This window comes from Xenopus tropicalis, chromosome 10 (genome assembly GCF_000004195.4).
Source record: "Xenopus tropicalis strain Nigerian chromosome 10, UCB_Xtro_10.0, whole genome shotgun sequence".
In the NCBI taxonomy this organism is placed as follows: Eukaryota; Metazoa; Chordata; class Amphibia; order Anura; family Pipidae; genus Xenopus; species Xenopus tropicalis.
Window position 1 is genome coordinate 9,777,420 of NC_030686.2, and position 20,090 is coordinate 9,797,509.

Genomic DNA, 20,090 nt, shown 5'->3' on the forward strand with positions numbered 1-20,090 from the left:
TTCTCCTAGGTAAGTCTTTTACACTGGGCACTAAAGGTTGGAGCTGTCATGTTGACTGCATCAGCATTCTCGTGAAACAACAGGAATAGAGTACAAATAACAGGTTCTTCACCGGCTGAACAACATAAAGCCACACATTCTACCAAAAATTAAAGGTCATGGCGCCGGATCTGCCACTTTGTCCTCTTTGCTTCTTCCTGTTTCTATATACAATAGATGAACCTCCTGTCTCCTTATTATCAATGCACTTCTTCCGATTGTGTCAATAACCGCAGGCCCTTGTGTTGCACTTCTTTTGTGTAATAAGAACTGGGATGAACTCAATCTCTTCTAACCGGATCGATTATTAAAAAGCGTGGATATATTTTTAAAATATCCAACCACAGACAACAGTAGTCTGCACAATTTCCTGTTGCCTGGTAGAGATGGCCAGGTAGGCTTTCCAACGTTTTAGTCTGCAGAGTGTGAGCTCCCTCTGCTGGTGAGGAAAAATGTTACTGCTAAATAGAATAGCATTAGCTAGCAGTGGAGCTTATTGCCACCATGGCTACGTTACGTAACACATGGGCAATTTAACAAAATAATCAGAATGGTGTCACGTGATTTGTCATTCAAATGTCACCTGTCCCCAGAGCGATAAATCACTAGCCCATAGAGTAAATAAATCACCCAGTAGACAAAACACCTTAAATCTTAGAGTGTCCCATGGCCTTAAATATTAATGGCTAAAGCTGGCCATACACGGGCAGATCCGTTCGCTTGGCGATGTCGCCAAGCGAGCGGATCTTCACCCGATATCCTCACCTACGGGTGGCGAAATCGGGGAGGCATGTAGGCGAATTCGATCTTTTGGCCCTGGGGACAAACGATCGAATTCTGCACACGGCAATGGGGCAGTCGGTTCGGGGACCCCATCAACGAGCCGATGCGGTCCCCGATCCAACTGGATTTTCTAACCTGGCCGATTGATATCTGGCCAATTTCAGGCCAGGCCCCTCGGTTCTGCCCCTACACGGGCTGATAAGCTGCCAAGGGACCCATATCGGCAGCTATAATCGGCCCGTGTATGGGGACCTTAAGGCTCAAGTGTTTTGTTCGCATTATTACCTATACAAGTTTTTGAGTAACATCTTCCAGTTATTTCAAGTTCATTATCATTATGTCCTTTGGAAAACGTCATTCCAGGATATCTTGATGGGGGCAAGTCATTAGTAATTTGGAAATGGCCAGCACCTACCTAAGTAATATATAATCTGGCCAGCAAGCAACCAGACCTCTTTGAACAAGCAGAAGCACTAGGAATGAATGCTGTATACACTGCACTTAGCGGCACTTATTATAGCCTTTTGATTGGTTGGCGAAGAGTAACCCAGTGGGGCAAGGAAACGAGATCTGATGGAACCAGAACACTTTCAAATTCAGGCTAAAGGAGAATGAAGGCTAAGCTGGAACAGTTTATCCAATAAGAATGTCTACCTAAAGAAGGCAAAATCCCTCCCACCACCCACATCCTAAAGGGGGAAAAATCCCTTGGCTTAGCTGTAAGGTGCTATAGGATTCACCCTTCTTATGGGAAAACATTAGGGTGCATGATGGGTACCAAGCAACTCTCCACACCAAAATTCATTTATATAAAGGGTAAGTAGCAAAACTCAGCACAGGTCAGTCACATATTGAGCAGCTCTTCTCCACTCTGCAGGTAGAATGGGAACAATGCAGGACAATTATTTGCCACCCAAGTGGTAACTCCAAAGATAAACTCTCTATACAACAAGCTGTGCATTATTTAGGGGGTATCCGAAACTCTTAATTTGTTTTTTATGCAATGTCCAACATCTGTGTTGTCAGAAACATAAACCACATATACATATATTTAGAACTGAACATTTTAATGCATTATTTACACTTTTTAAATAAATACAGGTGTCATTATTGTAAAATGTAATAATCCTTTGCCTGTCAGTATCAGGAGAGGTTACCCTGAAGCCTGAAGTGCTCCATTATGCCAATATGAGAAGTGAGTCAATATTAGCCACACAGTATTAGTGTTTATATCTGGATGTAATATTAGACCTAACACACATAACTTGGAGACAAATACTGAATTCTGGGCTGCTAATAGCTACCCACTTCCTTCATTAGGCCCCCTGTCCCATACATACTAAACCACAGTAATTGGTCTTCGAGTTGTACCCCGATTGCTGCCAGGGCTTTGGGTATTGAGGCAAACAATGAAGCCAAATTCTAATTTGTGCTGGAAGAGTCTCAAAGTAGTCAGCCAGATCAGCAGGAGAATAGAGGGCCGGGCTTAGGCAACTGTTCCAAACCATATTATTAATCATGAAAAGGCTGCATATTTTTTAATTGATATTATATTGCAAAGTTGCTTGTGTTTGGGTGGACTTCCCCTTTAATAGTAATCTATATCTGGTGTAAATTCCCCCACTCTGGAAAAAGCACAAGGATTACGTATGCCCCAATAAATAGAAAAGTGAGCCAAAATTCCCTTTAGCTCATCTGCATTTAAGCAATTAATTACATAATTAAGTACATAATCCTGGCCTACTATGGACATGGGTTAATTCCAAGCTGCTTTAGGCATATGGATATATGGACAATATGTATGGCTGTGACACAAACCTTTGACAGAAGAGGGAATGATGTGTATGTAGGGGACAGGCAGTTGAGAAATGGTAGTTACTGTCAATCCTAAGCACCATTGTGGCTTTTCCAGTGTGTTCCCATTTTTTGCTTTCAGCGTTAGAGTATAATTGTTTCCTTATGGCTATTAATGGCTGGAACATACCAACAGGTTTCACTTACAGGTGAGGACACAATGGTCAAGACCTAAAGGAACCAATGCTACTGTTATAAAGGCAGCGCTAAGTCATTCAATTCATTACAGCAGTCATGGTAGAAAGGTGGCACCTGGAGAGTTATAAAATAACACACGGGGCCTGACTATTGGTGATCTTCTCCACTGGCTCCCCATTGCTGGCTTTTCGGATGGCCTCAATGAGCTGTTAAAAGAGAAAATATTCATTTTGGGTTAATATGTAACGTGCTTGTCCCAAACCCACGCTGGTAAACCCAGAACCCAGAGCATGTGAGAGAAGGCACTTACATCTTTCGCATAGGGAAACCCCCCCAGTTCCAGCTTGGAGAAAACCAGCTGTCCGTTTATCTCAATCTCAAAGGCACCTGAAAAACAGAAGCCAATGGAAGGAATAGAAAATTGAATGTGCCACAGAGATCTTGCCATTATATGAGTAATGTATATTTAAAGAGGAACCAAAATGTGTTAAAGAGCCCCACACAACACAGAAACCCCTAATATCCCTATCCCTGTAATCTTTTCCTTCAAACAGTAGGAATAAATATCATGTTTATATGCTGAAATCCAGCTGCAAAACTGTTCTTCTCTTTCTGCATCATTTGTAATCCTGGCAGGGGAGGAGGGACTAAAACACTGATGTTACACATTGTAACAACTTTCCCACAGCTTACAGACAGCATGCAGGAACTACATAACCCACAATGCATTGCACTGGGATGTTCCTTTCCTTATTGACATCACGTGTGCAGCAGGGAATTGTGGGATTGGGAAGATGTAGGCTGAAGGCAGGCTGAGGACAGGCGACTACTGTTACATTTTAATTGACTTGTGATGGACTAACCTGTGCCCCCAGGGCGGGAGTCAATGGTGACGTCTGGAAATTCTTCAAGCACGGCGCTTGCCAACTCTTCATAGTGAGACTTGAACCCGCAGGGCTCGCTGTGAATACATTTGGCATCTGTCACTGACATGGTACAAGAACTACTGTGTGTGTTTATGGACTAAAGGGGTGGTTCAGCTTCAAGTTAACTTTTAGTATATTATAGAATGTCCCATTCCTAGGAACTTTGCAATTAGTCTTCATTTTTCTTTTAATAATTTTTAATTATTTGCCTTCCTTTTCTGTCTATTTTCAGCTTTCAAATGAGGGGTCACTGACCCCGGCAGCCAAAAAACTATTGCATAGTGAGGATACAATTTTACTGTTATTGTTGCCTTTTATCTTTCTATTCAGTCCTTCACCTGTTCATATCCCAGTCTTTCATTTACTCCACTGCCTGGTTGCTAGAGTAAATAAGACACCAGAAACCAAATAGCTGCTGAAACACCAAACTGGTGAGATGCTGAACAAAAAGTTAAATAACTGAAAAACCACAAAAACTATAAAATGAACGCCAATTGCACATTGTCTCAGAATGAAATGGTACCAAAGGATACAACAGGGTACAAAAAGGCAAGTAAGCAAATTAGTATTGGTTTTCCCTGGTGCAGGTATGGGATCTGTTATCTGGAAACCAGTTATCCAGAAAGCTCTGAATTATGGGAGTCCTATAAAATTCATTTTAATAAAAGAATTTCAATTAAAACAAAATATTTTCTTTTTCTCTGTAATAATAAATACTTGATCCGAACTAAGATATAATTACCCCTTATTGGGGCAGAACAGCCCTATTGGGTTTATTTAATGGTTAAATGATTCCCTTTTCTCTGTAATAATAAAATAGTACCTGTACTTGATCCCAATTAAGATATAATTACCCCTTATTGGGGCAGAACAGCCCTATTGGGTTTATTTCATGGTTAAATGATTCCCTTTTCTCTGTAATAATAAAACAGTACCTGTACTTGATCCCAACTAAGATATAATTACCCCTTATTGGGGCAGAACAGCCCTATTGGGTTTATTTAATGGTTAAATGATTCCCTTTTCTCTGTAATAATAAAATAGTACCTGTACTTGATCCCAACTAAGATATAATTACCCCTTATTGGGGGCAGAACAGCCCTATTGGGTTTATTTAATGGTTAAATGATTCCCTTTTCTCTGTAATAATAAAACAGTACCTGTACTTGATCCCAACTAAGATATAATTACCCCTTATTGGGAGCAGAACAGCCCTATTGGGTTTATTTCATGGTTAAATGATTCCCTTTTCTCTGTAATAATAAAACAGTACCTGTACTTGATCCCAACTAAGATATAATTACCCCTTATTGGGGGCAGAACAGCCCTATTGGGTTTATTTCATGGTTAAATGATTCCCTTTTCTCTGTAATAATAAAACAGTACCTGTACTTGATCCCAACTAAGATATAATTACCCCTTATTGGGGGCAGAACAGTCCTATTGGGTTTATTTCATGGTTAAATGATTCCCTTTTCTCTGTAATAATAAAACAGTACCTGTACTTGATCCCAACTAAGATATAATTACCCCTTATTGGGGGCAGAACAGCCCTATTGGGTTTATTTCATGGTTAAATTATTCCCTTTTCTCTGTAATAATAAAACAGTACCTGTACTTGATACCCAACAAGCCAATATAGAGCACAGGAATGCCATTAAACTATACTCTACCAGCATTGGGAACAGTAGGAGTTGGTGACAGAAGTGATGATGACAGATAGAGATAGACAGATTAGAGAGAGATAGAGATAGATAGAGAGAGATAGATAGATAGATAGATAGATAGATAGATAGATGATAGATAGATAGATAGATAGATAGAGAGATAGATAGAGAGAGATAGATAGAGAGATAGATAGAGAGAGATATATAGAGAGATTGATAGATAGAGAGAGATAGATAGAGAGATTGATAGAGAGAGAGAGAGAGAGAAAGAGAGAGAGAGTGAGAGAGATGAGAGAGAGAGAGAGAGAGAGAGAGAGAAAGAGATGAGAGAGATAGATAGATAGATAGATAGATAGATAGATAGAGAGATAGATAGAGAGAGATAGAGAGAGAGAAAAAGAGAGAGAGAGAGATGAGAGAGAAAAAGAGAGAGAGAGAGATGAGAGAGAAAAAGAGAGAGAGAGAGATGAGAGAGAAAAAGAGAGAGAGAGAGAGAGATGAGAGAGAAAAAGAGAGAGAAAGAGAGAGAGATAGAGAGAGAAAAAGAGAGATGAGAGAGAAAAAGAGAGAGAGATAGAGAGAGAGAGAGAGAGAGGGTAGTACAGGTGCAATGGTGCTGGCACACCTATAATCAGCTGCATGACATATTACAAAATATACACGGATAGGAAACAGCTTAATATGATTTGAACTCAGAAGCTGCCCTTACCAATACTCCACCACGATACTGACGGACATTTTTCCCCAATGCAACCCAGCAATCCTGCTTTAGCCGCTTCCCTTAGACTCACTTCCGCCCACTACCAAGGTAGAGACAAATCTTCTTCCGCCCTGTTGTGCGACTTCCGCTCAAAACTTGCGCCGCTTCGCTGGCAGAATTTTGCGTTTGTTGTTGCAGACAGGGGGCGCTGCTGGGCTCCTTCTCTGAATAGTGTTATAACGCCGGCAGATTTAGTAAAGGAAACAGTAATAAGCAATTGCAATAATGCAAGAGAGGGTTAAAAGCAGTAGCATTAATATGGATATGTTTGCAGATAGGCAGGTATGAAACAGTGTGGTAAAATTTGAGGAAAATTATGTGAAGATTTCTGGGGGGTGGGTGCAGAACAAAATAAAGAATGTTGAAAAACAAGTTAGCAGCCAAACACCAAGGGACTATAATTCCTGAATTGCTCTCTATTACTATTACAGTTTATATAGCAACATTATATTTTGCAGTGTTTTACATTAGTCCCTGCCCCAACAGAGCTTACAGTCTAAGGCTGGCGTCTATGTGAACTGCCTGAAAGCACTGCTCTCTAAAATGAATTGGGCTGTGAGCTTTTGGGCAAGTAAAATAACCCCAAACATCTCCCTGTGCCATTCCCATTAGATAACTGAGGTGAGAGAGAGAATGAGGAGGGGGAATGTGAAGAAAGGAACAATGGTAATTGTGGTTATGGAATGCTAAGGAATAGTAAGGAATGCTAAGGAATGCTAAGGAATGCTAAGGAATGCTAAGGAATACTAAGGAATGCTAAGGAATGCTAAGGAATGCTAAGGAATGCTAAGGAATACTAAGGAATACTAAGGAATACTAAGGAATGCTAAGGAATGCTAAGGAATGCTAAGGAATAGTAAGGAATAGTAAGGAATGCTAAGGAATACTAAGGAATGCTAAGGAATGCTAAGGAATGCTAAGGAATAGTAAGGAATAGTAAGGAATGCTAAGGAATGCTAGGGAATGCTAAGGAATGCTAAGGAATGCTAAGGAATGCTAAGGAATACTAAGGAATGCTAAGGAATGCTAAGGAATAGTAAGGAATGCTAAGGAATGCTAAGGAATGCTAAGGAATACTAAGGAATGCTAAGGAATAGTAAGGAATGCTAGGGAATGCTAAGGAATACTAAGGAATGCTAAGGAATGCTAAGGAATGCTAAGGAATGCTAAGGAATGCTAAGGAATAGTAAGGAATGCTAAGGAATGCTAAGGAATGCTAAGGAATGCTAAGGAATACTAAGGAATGCTAAGGAATGCTAAGGAATAGTAAGGAATGCTAAGGAATGCTAAGGAATGCTAAGGAATGCTAAGGAATGCTAAGGAATGCTAAGGAATGCTAAGGAATGCTAAGGAATAGTAAGGAATGCTAAGGAATGCTAAGGAATACTAAGGAATAGTAAGGAATGCTAAGGAATGCTAAGGAATGCTAAGGAATGCTAAGGAATGCTAAGGAATGCTAAGGAATGCTAAGGAATGCTAAGGAATACTAAGGAATGCTAAGGAATGCTAAGGAATGCTAAGGAATGCTAAGGAATGCTAAGGAATGCTAAGGAATAGTAAGGAATGCTAAGGAATGCTAAGGAATGCTAAGGAATACTAAGGAATGCTAAGGAATGCTAAGGAATACTAAGGAATGCTAAGGAATGCTAAGGAATGCTAAGGAATAGTAAGGAATGCTAAGGAATGCTAAGGAATGCTAAGGAATACTAAGGAATAGTAAGGAATGCTAAGGAATGCTAAGGAATGCTAAGGAATGCTAAGGAATGCTAAGGAATGCTAAGGAATCCTAAGGAATGCTAAGGAATAGTAAGGAATGCTAAGGAATAGTAAGGAATGCTAAGGAATGCTAAGGAATCCTAAGGAATGCTAAGGAATAGTAAGGAATGCTAAGGAATAGTAAGGAATCCTAAGGAATGCTAAGGAATCCTAAGGAATGCTAAGGAATGCTAAGGAATCCTAAGGAATGCTAAGGAATGCTAAGGAATGCTAAGGAATCCTAAGGAATGCTAAGGAATGCTAAGGAATAGTAAGGAATGCTAAGGATGCTAAGGAATGCTAAGGAATGCTAAGGAATGCTAGGGAATGCTAAGCAATGCTAAGGAATGCTAAGGAATGCTAAGGAATGCTAGGGAATGCTAAGGAATGCTAAGGAATGCTAGGGAATGCTAAGGAATGCTAAGGAATGCTAAGCAATGCTAGGGAATGCTAAGGAATGCTAGGGAATGCTAGGGAATGCTAAGGAATGCTAAGGAATGCTAAGGAATGCTAGGGAATGCTAAGGAATGCTAAGGAATGCTAAGGAATGCTAGGGAATGCTAAGGAATGCTAGGGAATGCTAGGGAATGCTAAGGAATGCTAAGGAATGCTAGGGAATGCTAGGGAATGCTAAGGAATGCTAGGGAATGCTAAGGAATGCTAAGGAATGCTAAGGAATGCTAAGGAATGCTAAGGAATGCTAGGGAATGCTAAGGAATGCTAAGTAATGCTAAGGAATGCTAAGGAATGCTAAGGAATGCTAAGGAATGCTAGGGAATGCTAAGGAATGCTAAGGAATGCTAAGGAATGCTAAGGAATGCTAAGGAATACTAAGGAATGCTAAGGAATGCTAAGGAATACTAAGGAATACTAAGGAATGCTAAGGAATGCTAAGGAATACTAAGGAATGCTAAGGAATACTAAGGAATACTAAGGAATGCTAAGGAATGCTAAGGAATGCTAAGGAATGCTAAGGAATAGTAAGGAATACTAAGGAATGCTAAGGAATGCTAAGGAATGCTAAGGAATACTAAGGAATGCTAAGGAATGCTAAGGAATGCTAAGGAATGCTAAGGAATGCTAAGGAATGCTAGGGAATACTAAGGAATGCTAAGGAATGCTAAGGAATACTATGGAATACTAAGGAATGCTAAGGAATACTAAGGAATGCTAAGGAATACTAAGGAATGCTAAGGAATGCTAAGGAATGCTAAGGAATACTAAGGAATGCTAAGGAATACTAAGGAATACTATGGAATGCTAAGGAATGCTAAGGAATACTAAGGAATGCTAAGGAATACTAAGGAATGCTAAGGAATGCTAAGGAATACTAAGGAATGCTAAGGAATGCTAAGGAATGCTGAGGATTCCCTACTTACTGGGTCATGCATTTTTTGAAATGTCAGGTAAAGCAATAAAGCATTTAATAAAGGTGCATTTGTTACAGGGGAGACGGGAGTGATAGCCATGGCAGATAAGCAAAGAGTGCATTAGATGCAGAAATTAGACGAACCTGTAACTTATGAAGTGCTTCCAAAGCTTTTTTGGGAACGTATAAGAGAAGACTGTAACAGTTACTCAAATGATGTTAAAGGGGCTGTTCACCTTCAGGTTAACTTTTAGTATGGTATAGAATGACCTTTTCTTTGCAACTTTTCAATTGGTCCTCATTTTCTATTTTGTATAGTTTTTTAATTATTTGCCACCTTTTTCCAGCCCCATATACTCACTGAATCCTCAAGTCTTGACAATGTGACTCAGTCCCCCCCCCCCCCCCACCACCACTCTTAAGGTCCCCATACACGGGCCGACTATTGCTGCCGATATCGGTCCCTTGGACAGATTCGGCAGCTAATCGGCCCATGTATGGGGAGAGCAGAGCGGCCTGGCCGACCGATATCTGGCCTGAAATTGGCCCCCAGGGCCAAACGATCGGATTATTTTTTTTTTACCTAAATGCTCCCTGATATCGCCCACCCGTAGGTGAGGATATCGGGGGAAGATCCGTGTATGGCCACCTTTAGACCCCATATAAAAACACTTTCATTAAAAGTACTTGTGTCAAATGTGTTTTTTACACCAGTGCCGCCATCAGAAATCACGGGGCCCCTCAAAACCAAATTTTCTGGTCCCTCCTCCCACACCACCTTCCCCAGGACAACTCCCCAAATGGCCCCTCCCATCAGTACAAAGGGCACACAGACATGAGACACTAGTCGTCAGCAGTGCCCCCCTAGAACCACTGGTAGCCAACAATGCCCCCCTAATACATTGGTAGCCAGGAGTGCCCCCCTAGTACATTGGTAGCCAGCAGTGCCCCCCTTATACATTGGTAGCCAGCAGTGCCCCCCTAGTACATTGGTAGCCAGCATTGCCCCCCTTATACATTGGTAGCCAGCAGTGCCCCCCTAATACATTGGTAGCCAGCCCAACCCAGGCCAGCAGTGCCCCCCCCCCCCCCCCCAGCATCTTCGGCGGTGGCAGCTCCTGTGGCCGTTCCAGCGGCGGCGGCTCTTTCGGCACTTCAAGACAGGCCCTTTTATAAGGTTGTGCCCCGTGCGTACTGACATCACTCGTATGCACGGGGCGCGACCAATAGAATTACCCACTGACCAACAATGACAGGGCCCGGGATTTTTAAAGTTAAAATCGCCTGGGACGACTGTACCCCCTGTGCCCCCCTGATGGCGGCCCTGCCTAACACTTCCATTTAGTTGCGCTCTGCGCTGCTTAGTCCTTTCTGCATTTGGAAGCTGCAGTGCATAGGGTTGCCACCTGGCTGGTAAAGTTGATGCTTGATGCCAATGTCATTAATAGGGAAAAAAGGCAAAAATATAGGAAGGCTGGTATTTTTTTCCAGAATGGTAGCAACCCTAGCTGCGCATGGGAACCCTGGATAGGTCCAGCACACTTGTGCCACAGCATTTGCACTGGAAGTATATGGTGCAGGCGTCACTCGAACACTGGAAATGACGCCAGGCAGCCATTTTGGCATACTAAACAAAATGGCAGTAGGCACAGTGCAATTGCGTCAAGCGAATCACCCATTTGTGTCTGCTCGGTTTTCCAGAAAAGGGATCTTTCTGCAATTTGCATCTCCACACCTGAAGTCTACTAATAAATGATTTAAACATGAAATAAACCCAATAGGGCTGTTCTGCCCCCAATAAGGGGTAATTATATCTTAGTTGGGATCAAGTACAGGTACTGTTTTATTATTTCAGAGAAAAGGGAATCATTTAACCATGAAATAAACCCAATAGGGCTGTTCTGCCCCCAATAAGGGGTAATTATATCTTAGTTGGGATCAAGTACAGGTACTGTTTTATTATTACAGAGAAAAGGGAATCCTTTAACCATGAAATAAACCCAATAGGGCTGTTCTGCCCCAATAAGGGGTAATTATATCTTAGTTGGGATCAAGTACAGGTACCGTTTTATTATTACAGAAAAAAGGGAATCATTTAACCATTAAACAAACCCAATAGGGCTGTTCTGCCCCAATAAGGGGTAATTATATCTTAGTTGGGATCAAGTACAGGTACTGTTTTATTATTACAGAGAAAAGGGAATCATTTAACCATGAAATAAACCCAATAGGGCTGATCTGCACCCAATAAGGGGTAATTATATCTTAGTTGGGATCAAGTACAGGTACTGTTTTATTATTACAGATAAAAGGGAATCATTTAAACATGAAATAAACCCAATAGGGCTGTTCTGCCCCCAATAAGGGGTAATTATATCTTAGTTGGGATCAAGTACAGGTACTGTTTTATTATTACAGAGAAAAGGGAATCATTTAAACATGAAATAAACCCAATAGGGCTGTTCTGCCCCCAATAAGGGGTAATTATATCTTAGTTGGGATCAAGTACAGGTACTGTTTTATTATTACAGAGAAAAGGGAATCATTTAACCATGAAATAAACCCAATAGGGCTGTTCTGCCCCCAATAAGGGGTAATTATATCTTAGTTGGGATCAAGTACAGGTACTGTTTTATTATTACAGAGAAAAGGGAATCATTTAACCATGAAATAAACCCAATAGGGCTGTTCTGCCCCAATAAGGGGTAATTATATCTTAGTTGGGATCAAGTACAGGTACTGTTTTATTATTACAGAAAAAAAAGAAGTTTTTAAAAAAATTAAAATTATTTGCTTAAAACAGACTCTTTAGTAGACAACTTTCCCATAATTAGGAGCTTTCTGGATAATGGGTTTCTGCATAACAGGTCTCATACCTGTAACTAATGATTATATAGGCTGAATATAGGGTGGCTTCCCAGTATAGGCACATAATAAAATGCAAACCTTTTCTTCTAAAAATGAGTCTTAACTAGCTGAAAGGAAACTATATCCACAAACAATGTAGGCCTCCATAAAAATGTATGCGTAATACATTTAAAACCCTGCTTCATCTATAAAAACAACATTTTCATAAAAATATACTCTTTTAGCAGTATGTGCCATTGGGTAATCCTAAATAGGAAACTGCCATTTTAAAAATTAAGTGCCACCACCTGGGATCATAGGAGTCACAGGGCACACAAACATACCAAGGCACACATACATGTTAAGCCCCATCAGCCAATGAATGGGCAGAGTTCTGCCTGCTGATTTAGTGTTCATTCTAGGGGTATTATAGTATTCCTTTAAGGACACAGTTTCATTGCACACCAGTCTTCAACTCTCGTGGGCACCCCGGGGCAAAACACAGCAAACAGTTCTTCCTCTAGGGGGCAGTGAAGCTCATAGATCAAGTCTGTGGTGTCAGCATTGTAGAATGCCAAACGACCCATGAATAAGTCCAAACAGACACCGATTCGAATGTGGCAAGTCTTCAGAGTCAAAGGCGACGAAGCAGTGCCATAATATTCCCTATCTTGCTGCTTACGCAGGACAAAGTAGCCATTATTTGGGCTCAGTTTGCATTCTCCCTTTCGTTTCACTGACCCCTTCACAGCACCCATTATCCAGTTACTCTTGCAGCCCACATCCACCTCCCAGTAATGCATGCCAGACTTAAATCCAGGCACTGCCAGTACAAACAGCCCTGGTTCAAAACAATCAGTTCTGTATTTTCTCACTCCAACAAGTTGTAATTTCACTTGCCTTAGATCTGTAGATAGGATCAAAGAAGGGTTGGCACTCTGTGGGTCAAACTGTAATGGATCTGGCACTGGTTTCATGACATGCCTTAACCCTCTCCACTCATGGATCTGAAGCGGAGAACTATACCCTTCTAGCAAACCCTTCATTGTCTCCATTTCTTTTAACTGAGCACTGAATAGCGCTGCCCTCTCCCTTATTGCGGGTAATTGTTTCCTTTTTGGCTTCTTGATAGTAACCTCATTCAGCAGTTGTGTGACTGCCGGTGCAAGTCCTGGGATTTTGGCCTCCAGATTTTCAAAAGACTTGAACGAAATCTCTGTTTCCTTCCGCAGAACGTGATACATATCCTGGAAGTATTCACTTAATAACTGTGAGTCTGTTTCCGTGTCTTGATTTTTGGTTATTAGTTTCTTTTCATAGTCTTCGAAGTTGTCCCATACTTGTTGCTGAAGGCATCTGAGTTGTTTTATCACTCGGCTCTTTTCCTCTTCATCTTCTTTTAACACCTCTTTCACTTGATGATGTACTTGCAATGTGGCTCTCTGGACAAAGAATAGAAGGGAAAGAGAGATAAGATATAAGAGAGACCCAATACATAAAATAACAAGGAATCATTAGTAAAGCAGTGTTTCTTTTCAAGCTTTTTCTCTGTTGACCCAAACTGAATTGGTGAATTCACTTTACAACCTAAAACTTGGTGTAGAGCCAGCTATACAGTTAAATATATTGCCTTATTAGAGGGATCAGGGAGCCACACTCTAAAAAGCATGGAGGGCCATTTTTGGGTCCCAAAGGTTAAGGATCCTTGCACTTAAGGAATATATTATAGAACTAGAAAAGCAAAGGGTTTACCTGGGAATAAGTAGAAATAAATGTAACTCATTCTGTTGTGGCCAAAATTAGAAAAGCAGTACAGGTATAGGACCCGTTATCCAGAATGCTCGGGACCAAGGGTATTCCGGATAAGGGGTCTTTCCGTAATTTGGATCTCCATGCCTTGTCTACTAAAAAAATCAATAAAACATTAATTAAACCCAATAGGATTGTTTTGCACCCAATAAGGATTAATTATATCTTAGTTGGGATCAAGTACAGGTACTGTTTTATTATTACAGAGAAAAGGGAATCATTTAACCATGAAATAAACCCAATAGGGCTGTTCTGCCCCCAATAAGGGGTAATTATATCTTAGTTGGGATCAAGTACAGGTACTGTTTTATTATTACAGAGAAAAGGGAATCATTTAACCATTAAATAAACCCGATAGGGCTGTTCTGCCCCAATAAGGGGTAATTATATCTTAGTTGGGATCAAGTACAGGTACTGTTTTATTATTACAGAGAAAAGGGAATCATTTAACCATGAAATAAACCCGATAGGGCTGTTCTGCCCCCAATAAGGGGTAATTATATCTTAGTTGGGATCAAGTACAGGTACTGTTTTATTATTACAGAGAAAAGGGAATCATTTAACCATGAAATAAACCCGATAGGGCTGTTCTGCCCCCAATAAGGGGTAATTATATCTTAGTTGGGATCAAGTACAGGTACTGTTTTATTATTACAGAGAAAAGGGAATCATTTAACCATTAAATAAACCCAATAGGGCTGTTCTGCCCCAATAAGGGGTAATTATATCTTAGTTGGGATCAAGTACAGGTACTGTTTTATTATTACAGAGAAAAGGGAATCATTTAACCATTAAATAAACCCAATAGGGCTGTTCTGCCCCAATTAGGGGTAATTATATCTTAGTTGGGATCAAGTACAGGTACTGTTTTATTATTACAGAGAAAAGGGAATCATTTAACCATGAAATAAACCCGATAGGGCTGTTCTGCCCCCAATAAGGGGTAATTATATCTTAGTTGGGATCAAGTACAGGTACTGTTTTATTATTACAGAGAAAAGGGAATCATTTAACCATGAAATAAACCCAATAGGGCTGTTCTGCCCCCAATAAGGGGTAATTATATCTTAGTTGGGATCAAGTACAGGTACTGTTTTATTATTACAGAGAAAAGGGAATCATTTAACCATGAAATAAACCCAATAGGGCTGTTCTGCCCCCAATAAGGGGTAATTATATCTTAGTTGGGATCAAGTACAGGTACTGTTTTATTATTACAGAGAAAAGGGAATCATTTAACCATTAAATAAACCCAATAGGGCTGTTCTGCCCCAATAAGGGGTAATTATATCTTAGTTGGGATCAAGTACAAGGTACTGTTTTATTATTACAGAGAAAAGGGAAATCAGTTTTAAAATTCTGTATTATTTGATTAAAATGGAGTCTATGGGAGACAGGCTTTCCGTAATTCAGAGCTTTCTGGATAATGGGTTTCCGGATAAGGGATCCGATACCTGTACTATGGGAATTAGGGCTGGGCACAATCCATTTGATTACTTTTATTAATGATGCTGTAGATATTCTACAGTTTGCTTGTGATTTAAAAATGAAGTGGATTCAGAGCTTGCATATTCTAGCAAAGTTGGGTAACAAATGTCTTTAGAGGCTTTAAATAAATAAAAAAATATACATCATTAGAGGTTCTGTTGAGATTGAGATATATACTATAAGGGCTATACATGGTCTGTGTTAATAAATAAGTTATTGTTGGGGTTCTAAAAGTGCTACTGTCACGGTCGGCACCCAATACCAGAACAAGTGCAAAGCACCCTGGTCTCGGCTCGTGCTTCACCAGTAGCGTGACCGCCTTTGGCTTCGGGAGGAGCCCTCAGCTACTTGGATGCCACCTGGACTTATACGAGAGGTGCAGAGCAGGAGTTCTGGCTAGCAATGGGGCACGACTGTATATAAGTCTTAAGGCCGATGGTCACGGTACAGATAGGAGTAGGCAAATACGTGGTCAAACAGGCTTGGGTCGAGGCGGGCAGATAACTAGGATCGTCAGGCAGGCAATGGGTCAAACCGGGAATCAGTCAGAAGGATGAGGCAGAAACAGTAGTCAGGGACAGGCACGGATCAGGACACAGGAATCAGAATCGTCAAAGCCAGGCAGGGTCAAAACAGGAGCAACCAGGAAGCATAAAGCACAATTTACAGGCACCAGGAATAAAACCTATCACGGGCAATGAATGTATGAAAATGGCCCTTTAAATAGTTTAAATTTCGCGCCATTGCGTGCTGACGTCATGATGTCAGCGCGCATGCGCCCATGAAATGCAGAAGCGCGCACTAAGAAGGAACCGGCGCATTGAGAGGACGGCGCGGCGGGCGTCCCCGCCGAGCCGGTAAGGCCCTTTTTATTACAGCTACAGTTGCAGTTTAGCAAGAAAATGCTTAGGTTTAATCCAAGGAAGCTTGGAATTTTTTTGAATTGCCACACTGTATATATTTTAACCTACAGACAGAGCTACTGTGATCAAGCAAATACTTCCAAAAATGTAAATATACTGTAGAAAATGTGTGCCATCTAGCTGGTAATGTAGTTGCTGGTAAATTTTGTTATTCTGTGTTATTCTGTCTCTGCCTGCCCTCACTGGATCCCAATCAATATGTTCTTTTTACATCACCAACCCCTGATTATTATTTTTTTTAAGGCAGTAACCCTAAATATACCCTGGCAGCATTGCTATCATGCAGACACAATTTGTATGTAGGGGGCTTGAACTCTTTGTTTACTAAACAAACATCTGTGCAAAATAATTTGTTTTATCCTATGAGAAAGTTTGGCCAAGGCATATACTAACAGGGCAAAGAGCTGGACCCAGAAGTCAGCAAGAGATATCTGCTGCAATCAATAAGTGCTTTTATCAGAATACTTTCATTACACATTTTTCCAGGTAACTATTGCTTGGTATTCAGTGCAAGGGCATGTACACAGTGTACAGTCGTTCCAACTGGAGCAGTCCAAAGGTACATTTGACAGGGATAACAATTACAGTCCCCACCAAAACAAATAGATTCCTTGTTAGTTCAGCTTTTTGCACTTTGTTCTTTGTTCCCCTTTGATAAATAGGCCTTTATTGTTAAGTCTCAAAGAGGCTACCAAGTGCCCAAGGTGGCCCAGCCACTGCTCTTTATTTCCACACGCTTACCTTTATAATGGGAAGGGGGAGTTTAGAATAAGCCACATCTTGCGATTCAATAGTGTCTTCCTCTCTTGCTTCCTGAGACATTGTGGCCTGTTGTTTTAAGACCTAAGACTGCAAAGAAATTATTTCAGTGAAAGGGTTAAAAACAAAACAAAAGAAATGGCACCTATTAGATAAGTTAAAGATGTTTTCGGGCTGCTGTTGGGAATAAGATTCTGCACACTAATCCCTTGATATATTTGAGTCCTGCTAGCATACAACCTCTTTCTATTCTCACTCTTCTAAAGGTGGCCATACAGGGGCAGATTAAAGTGTATGGGGACCCCCGATGGGCCTCCCCGATTGATATCTGGCCAAAAATTGGCTAGGTGTCGATCAGGTAGGTTTGATTTTCCCATCGGATCAGGCACCGCATTGGCTCATTAATATGGTCCGACCAGGGTCGGACTGGGGGGTGCAGGGCCCACCAGGGCTGCCGCCCCAGGGGCCCTGCACACCCCAAGGTGCCTCCTCTGGTTGTGTACCCTGCAGGGGTCCCCGCCGTGCACCCCTTAACCCCCCCCCCCGCGCAGGGGCCCCTGTCCGACGTCTTCCCCTGAACACGGATGTGAAACCTGTCAGGGGAGGACATCGGAGGCTAGAGGAATATGAGCAATAGGGTCGGGTCTGGGCCACTGGGGCCCACCGGATATTTTCCCGGTGTGTCCCAGCAGCCCGATTGCTACTACACCTATCATTCTTTATTCGATAGTTTGGCCCAAGGTAAACATATCAGGGAAATATTAACTCATTTGGCAACCTCTTAGAATGTATGGCTAGCTTAAAATTAATATGTCAAGGTCCTGAAGTGTTTTATTTATGTGTGGGTGATTTCAGTGAGGAAGTGGGGGTCACCATGCCTACGCTCACCCTGTCTGGGAGATGTACAAGTTTTAGGTGGGGATGCACTGAATCCATTATTTTGGGATTTGGGAAACCTGCACAAAAGATTAGGGATGCACCAAATGCAGGATTAAAAAAATAATGGGTTCAGGGCATCCCTACGAAAGATCTGAATCTGATTTTAAGGATTTGGATTCGGTTTGGCCAAGCATTGGATATGACTGAATCCTGCTGAAAAGGCAAAATTCTAGCTGAATCCCAAATTGAATCCTGGATTTGGTGCATCCCTAGTTTTAGGGTCACATGTGAACCCCAACACCTACACCTTGTCCAGGAAGGAGTCCAAAGTAGCCGGTTCTCCACTAGTACAACTACACACAAGTTGTGACATCAGTGCACACAAACAGTTGTGGAATGTACCATACATTTATATGTGCGTTCATAATTCAGGATTTCCTGATGCATGGAAATGCACATTTTGAGGAGTTTTGAGTTTTCTACACTTCCTGTTCCTGATTTTGACTCCATACCTGTTCCTGACTTTTGCTGCCTGTCCTAGTAATTCTAGTAATTCTCCTTCTGAAAGCTCAGACTCAGTCACACTTTACTGCTGCGCTGCAAGTTGGAGTGATATCCCCCCCCCTCACCCCCAGAAGCCGATCAGCAGAACAATGGGAGCAAGATAGCAGCTCCCAGTAGGTATCAGAATAGCACTCAATAGTAAGAAATCCAAGTCCGGCTTGGGACTCCTCCAGTTACATGGGAGTAGGAGAAACAATAGGTTAGCTGAAAGCAGTTCTAATGTGTAGCGCTGGCTCCTTCTGAAAGCTCAGACTCAGTCACACTTTACTGCTGCGCTGCAAGTTGGAGTGATATCCCCCCCCCTCACCCCCAGAAGCCGATCAGCAGATCAATGGGAAGGGAGCAAGATAGCAGCTCCCAGTAGGTATCAGAATAGCACTCAATAGTAAGAAATCCAAGTCCGGCTTGGGACTCCTCCAGTTACATGGGAGTAGGAGAAACAATAGGTTAGCTGAAAGCAGTTCTAATGTGTATCGCTGGCTCCTTCTGAAAGCTCAGACTCAGGCACACTTTACTGCTGCGCTGCAAGTTGGAGTGATAACCCCCCTCTCCCCCCCAGCAGCCGATCAGCAGAACAATGGGAAGGGAGCAAGATAGCAGCTCCCAGTAGGTATCAGAATAGCACTCAATAGTAAGAAATCCAAGTCCGGCTTGGGACTCCTCCAGTTACATGGGAGTAGGAGAAACAATAGGTTAGCTGAAAGCAGTTCTAATGTGTAGCGCTGGCTGAAAGCTCAGACTCAGGCACAATGCACTGAGATGGCGCCTACACACCAATATTACAGCTACAAATACATTTGTTGGTTCAATAATAACATTTTAAATGGCAGAGGGAATTATTTGCTATATGAACAGCGTAATGTATAAATTAAAAGTACCCCATAAAAATCATGACAGAATCCCTTTAAACAGAGTAAATGTACCTTCTGTAATGTGCCTAGAGCCGATCCGTAACTCTGAATGCAGAGCTGAGAGCGCAGAGAGAAGGTAGATCCCTGCAGTTTCGGTTTCATTTCTCGCTCGCCGAGCAAGGGGTGCCCCTGTTATAAAAGAGAACTGCCATAATCAGGTGATCTTTACAGCCAGGGAGGGACGTGCTGCTGAATAGCGGTAATACAGTATGCACAAGGAGCCGATTACAGGACTGCTAATGCTTCCGGGGATCATGCACAAAAGCTTTATTTATATTCTGTTCTGGCAGCCCATTATCTTACATTCCTCTCATTGTTAAACGGGCGTGTTCCTGAAATCCATGGGTATTAATTTAAAAAAACTGAACTGACTCACATTGGTTTTGATAAATCCATTGTTACTCTATGGTTTGCATGGGGAAGTGTATTATTTCCACCCGTGAGGGTCTTGTTCCCTGGAGTTTGAGTGGACGTTGCTTCAGAGTGGACGGTTCTATTACTAGGGTGACAAAATTATATATCCACAGCACACGGAAATTGGTTTAAAAATAGAGGTGCCCGTCTGGAAAAAGCAATACAGGTTCCCCCACACAAAACCTGCTCACCGCTCCAATCCTCG

General features: G+C 41.6%; 2 protein-coding genes across 2 annotated transcripts; both read right to left on the minus strand.

Moving 5' to 3' along the window:
- Positions 1-1,870: 1,870 nt before the first annotated feature.
- mien1 (migration and invasion enhancer 1) lies at positions 1,871-6,149 on the minus strand. The gene is made up of 4 exons (NM_001015996.2): positions 6,117-6,149; positions 3,678-3,775; positions 3,125-3,201; positions 1,871-3,020 (listed from the first exon to the last, which is right to left on the minus strand). The coding sequence occupies exons 1-4, from the start codon at positions 6,143-6,145 to the stop codon at positions 2,937-2,939; spliced, it is 288 nt and encodes a 95-aa protein (NP_001015996.1). The 5' UTR covers positions 6,146-6,149; the 3' UTR covers positions 1,871-2,936.
- A 6,360-nt stretch (positions 6,150-12,509) lies between these two features.
- On the minus strand, positions 12,510-19,879 carry LOC100491906 (E3 ubiquitin-protein ligase TRIM69). The gene is made up of 3 exons (XM_002940373.5): positions 19,484-19,879; positions 17,100-17,207; positions 12,510-13,580 (listed from the first exon to the last, which is right to left on the minus strand). The coding sequence occupies exons 2-3, from the start codon at positions 17,178-17,180 to the stop codon at positions 12,579-12,581; spliced, it is 1,083 nt and encodes a 360-aa protein (XP_002940419.3). The 5' UTR covers positions 17,181-17,207; positions 19,484-19,879; the 3' UTR covers positions 12,510-12,578.
- Between the last annotated feature and the right edge of the window lie 211 nt (positions 19,880-20,090).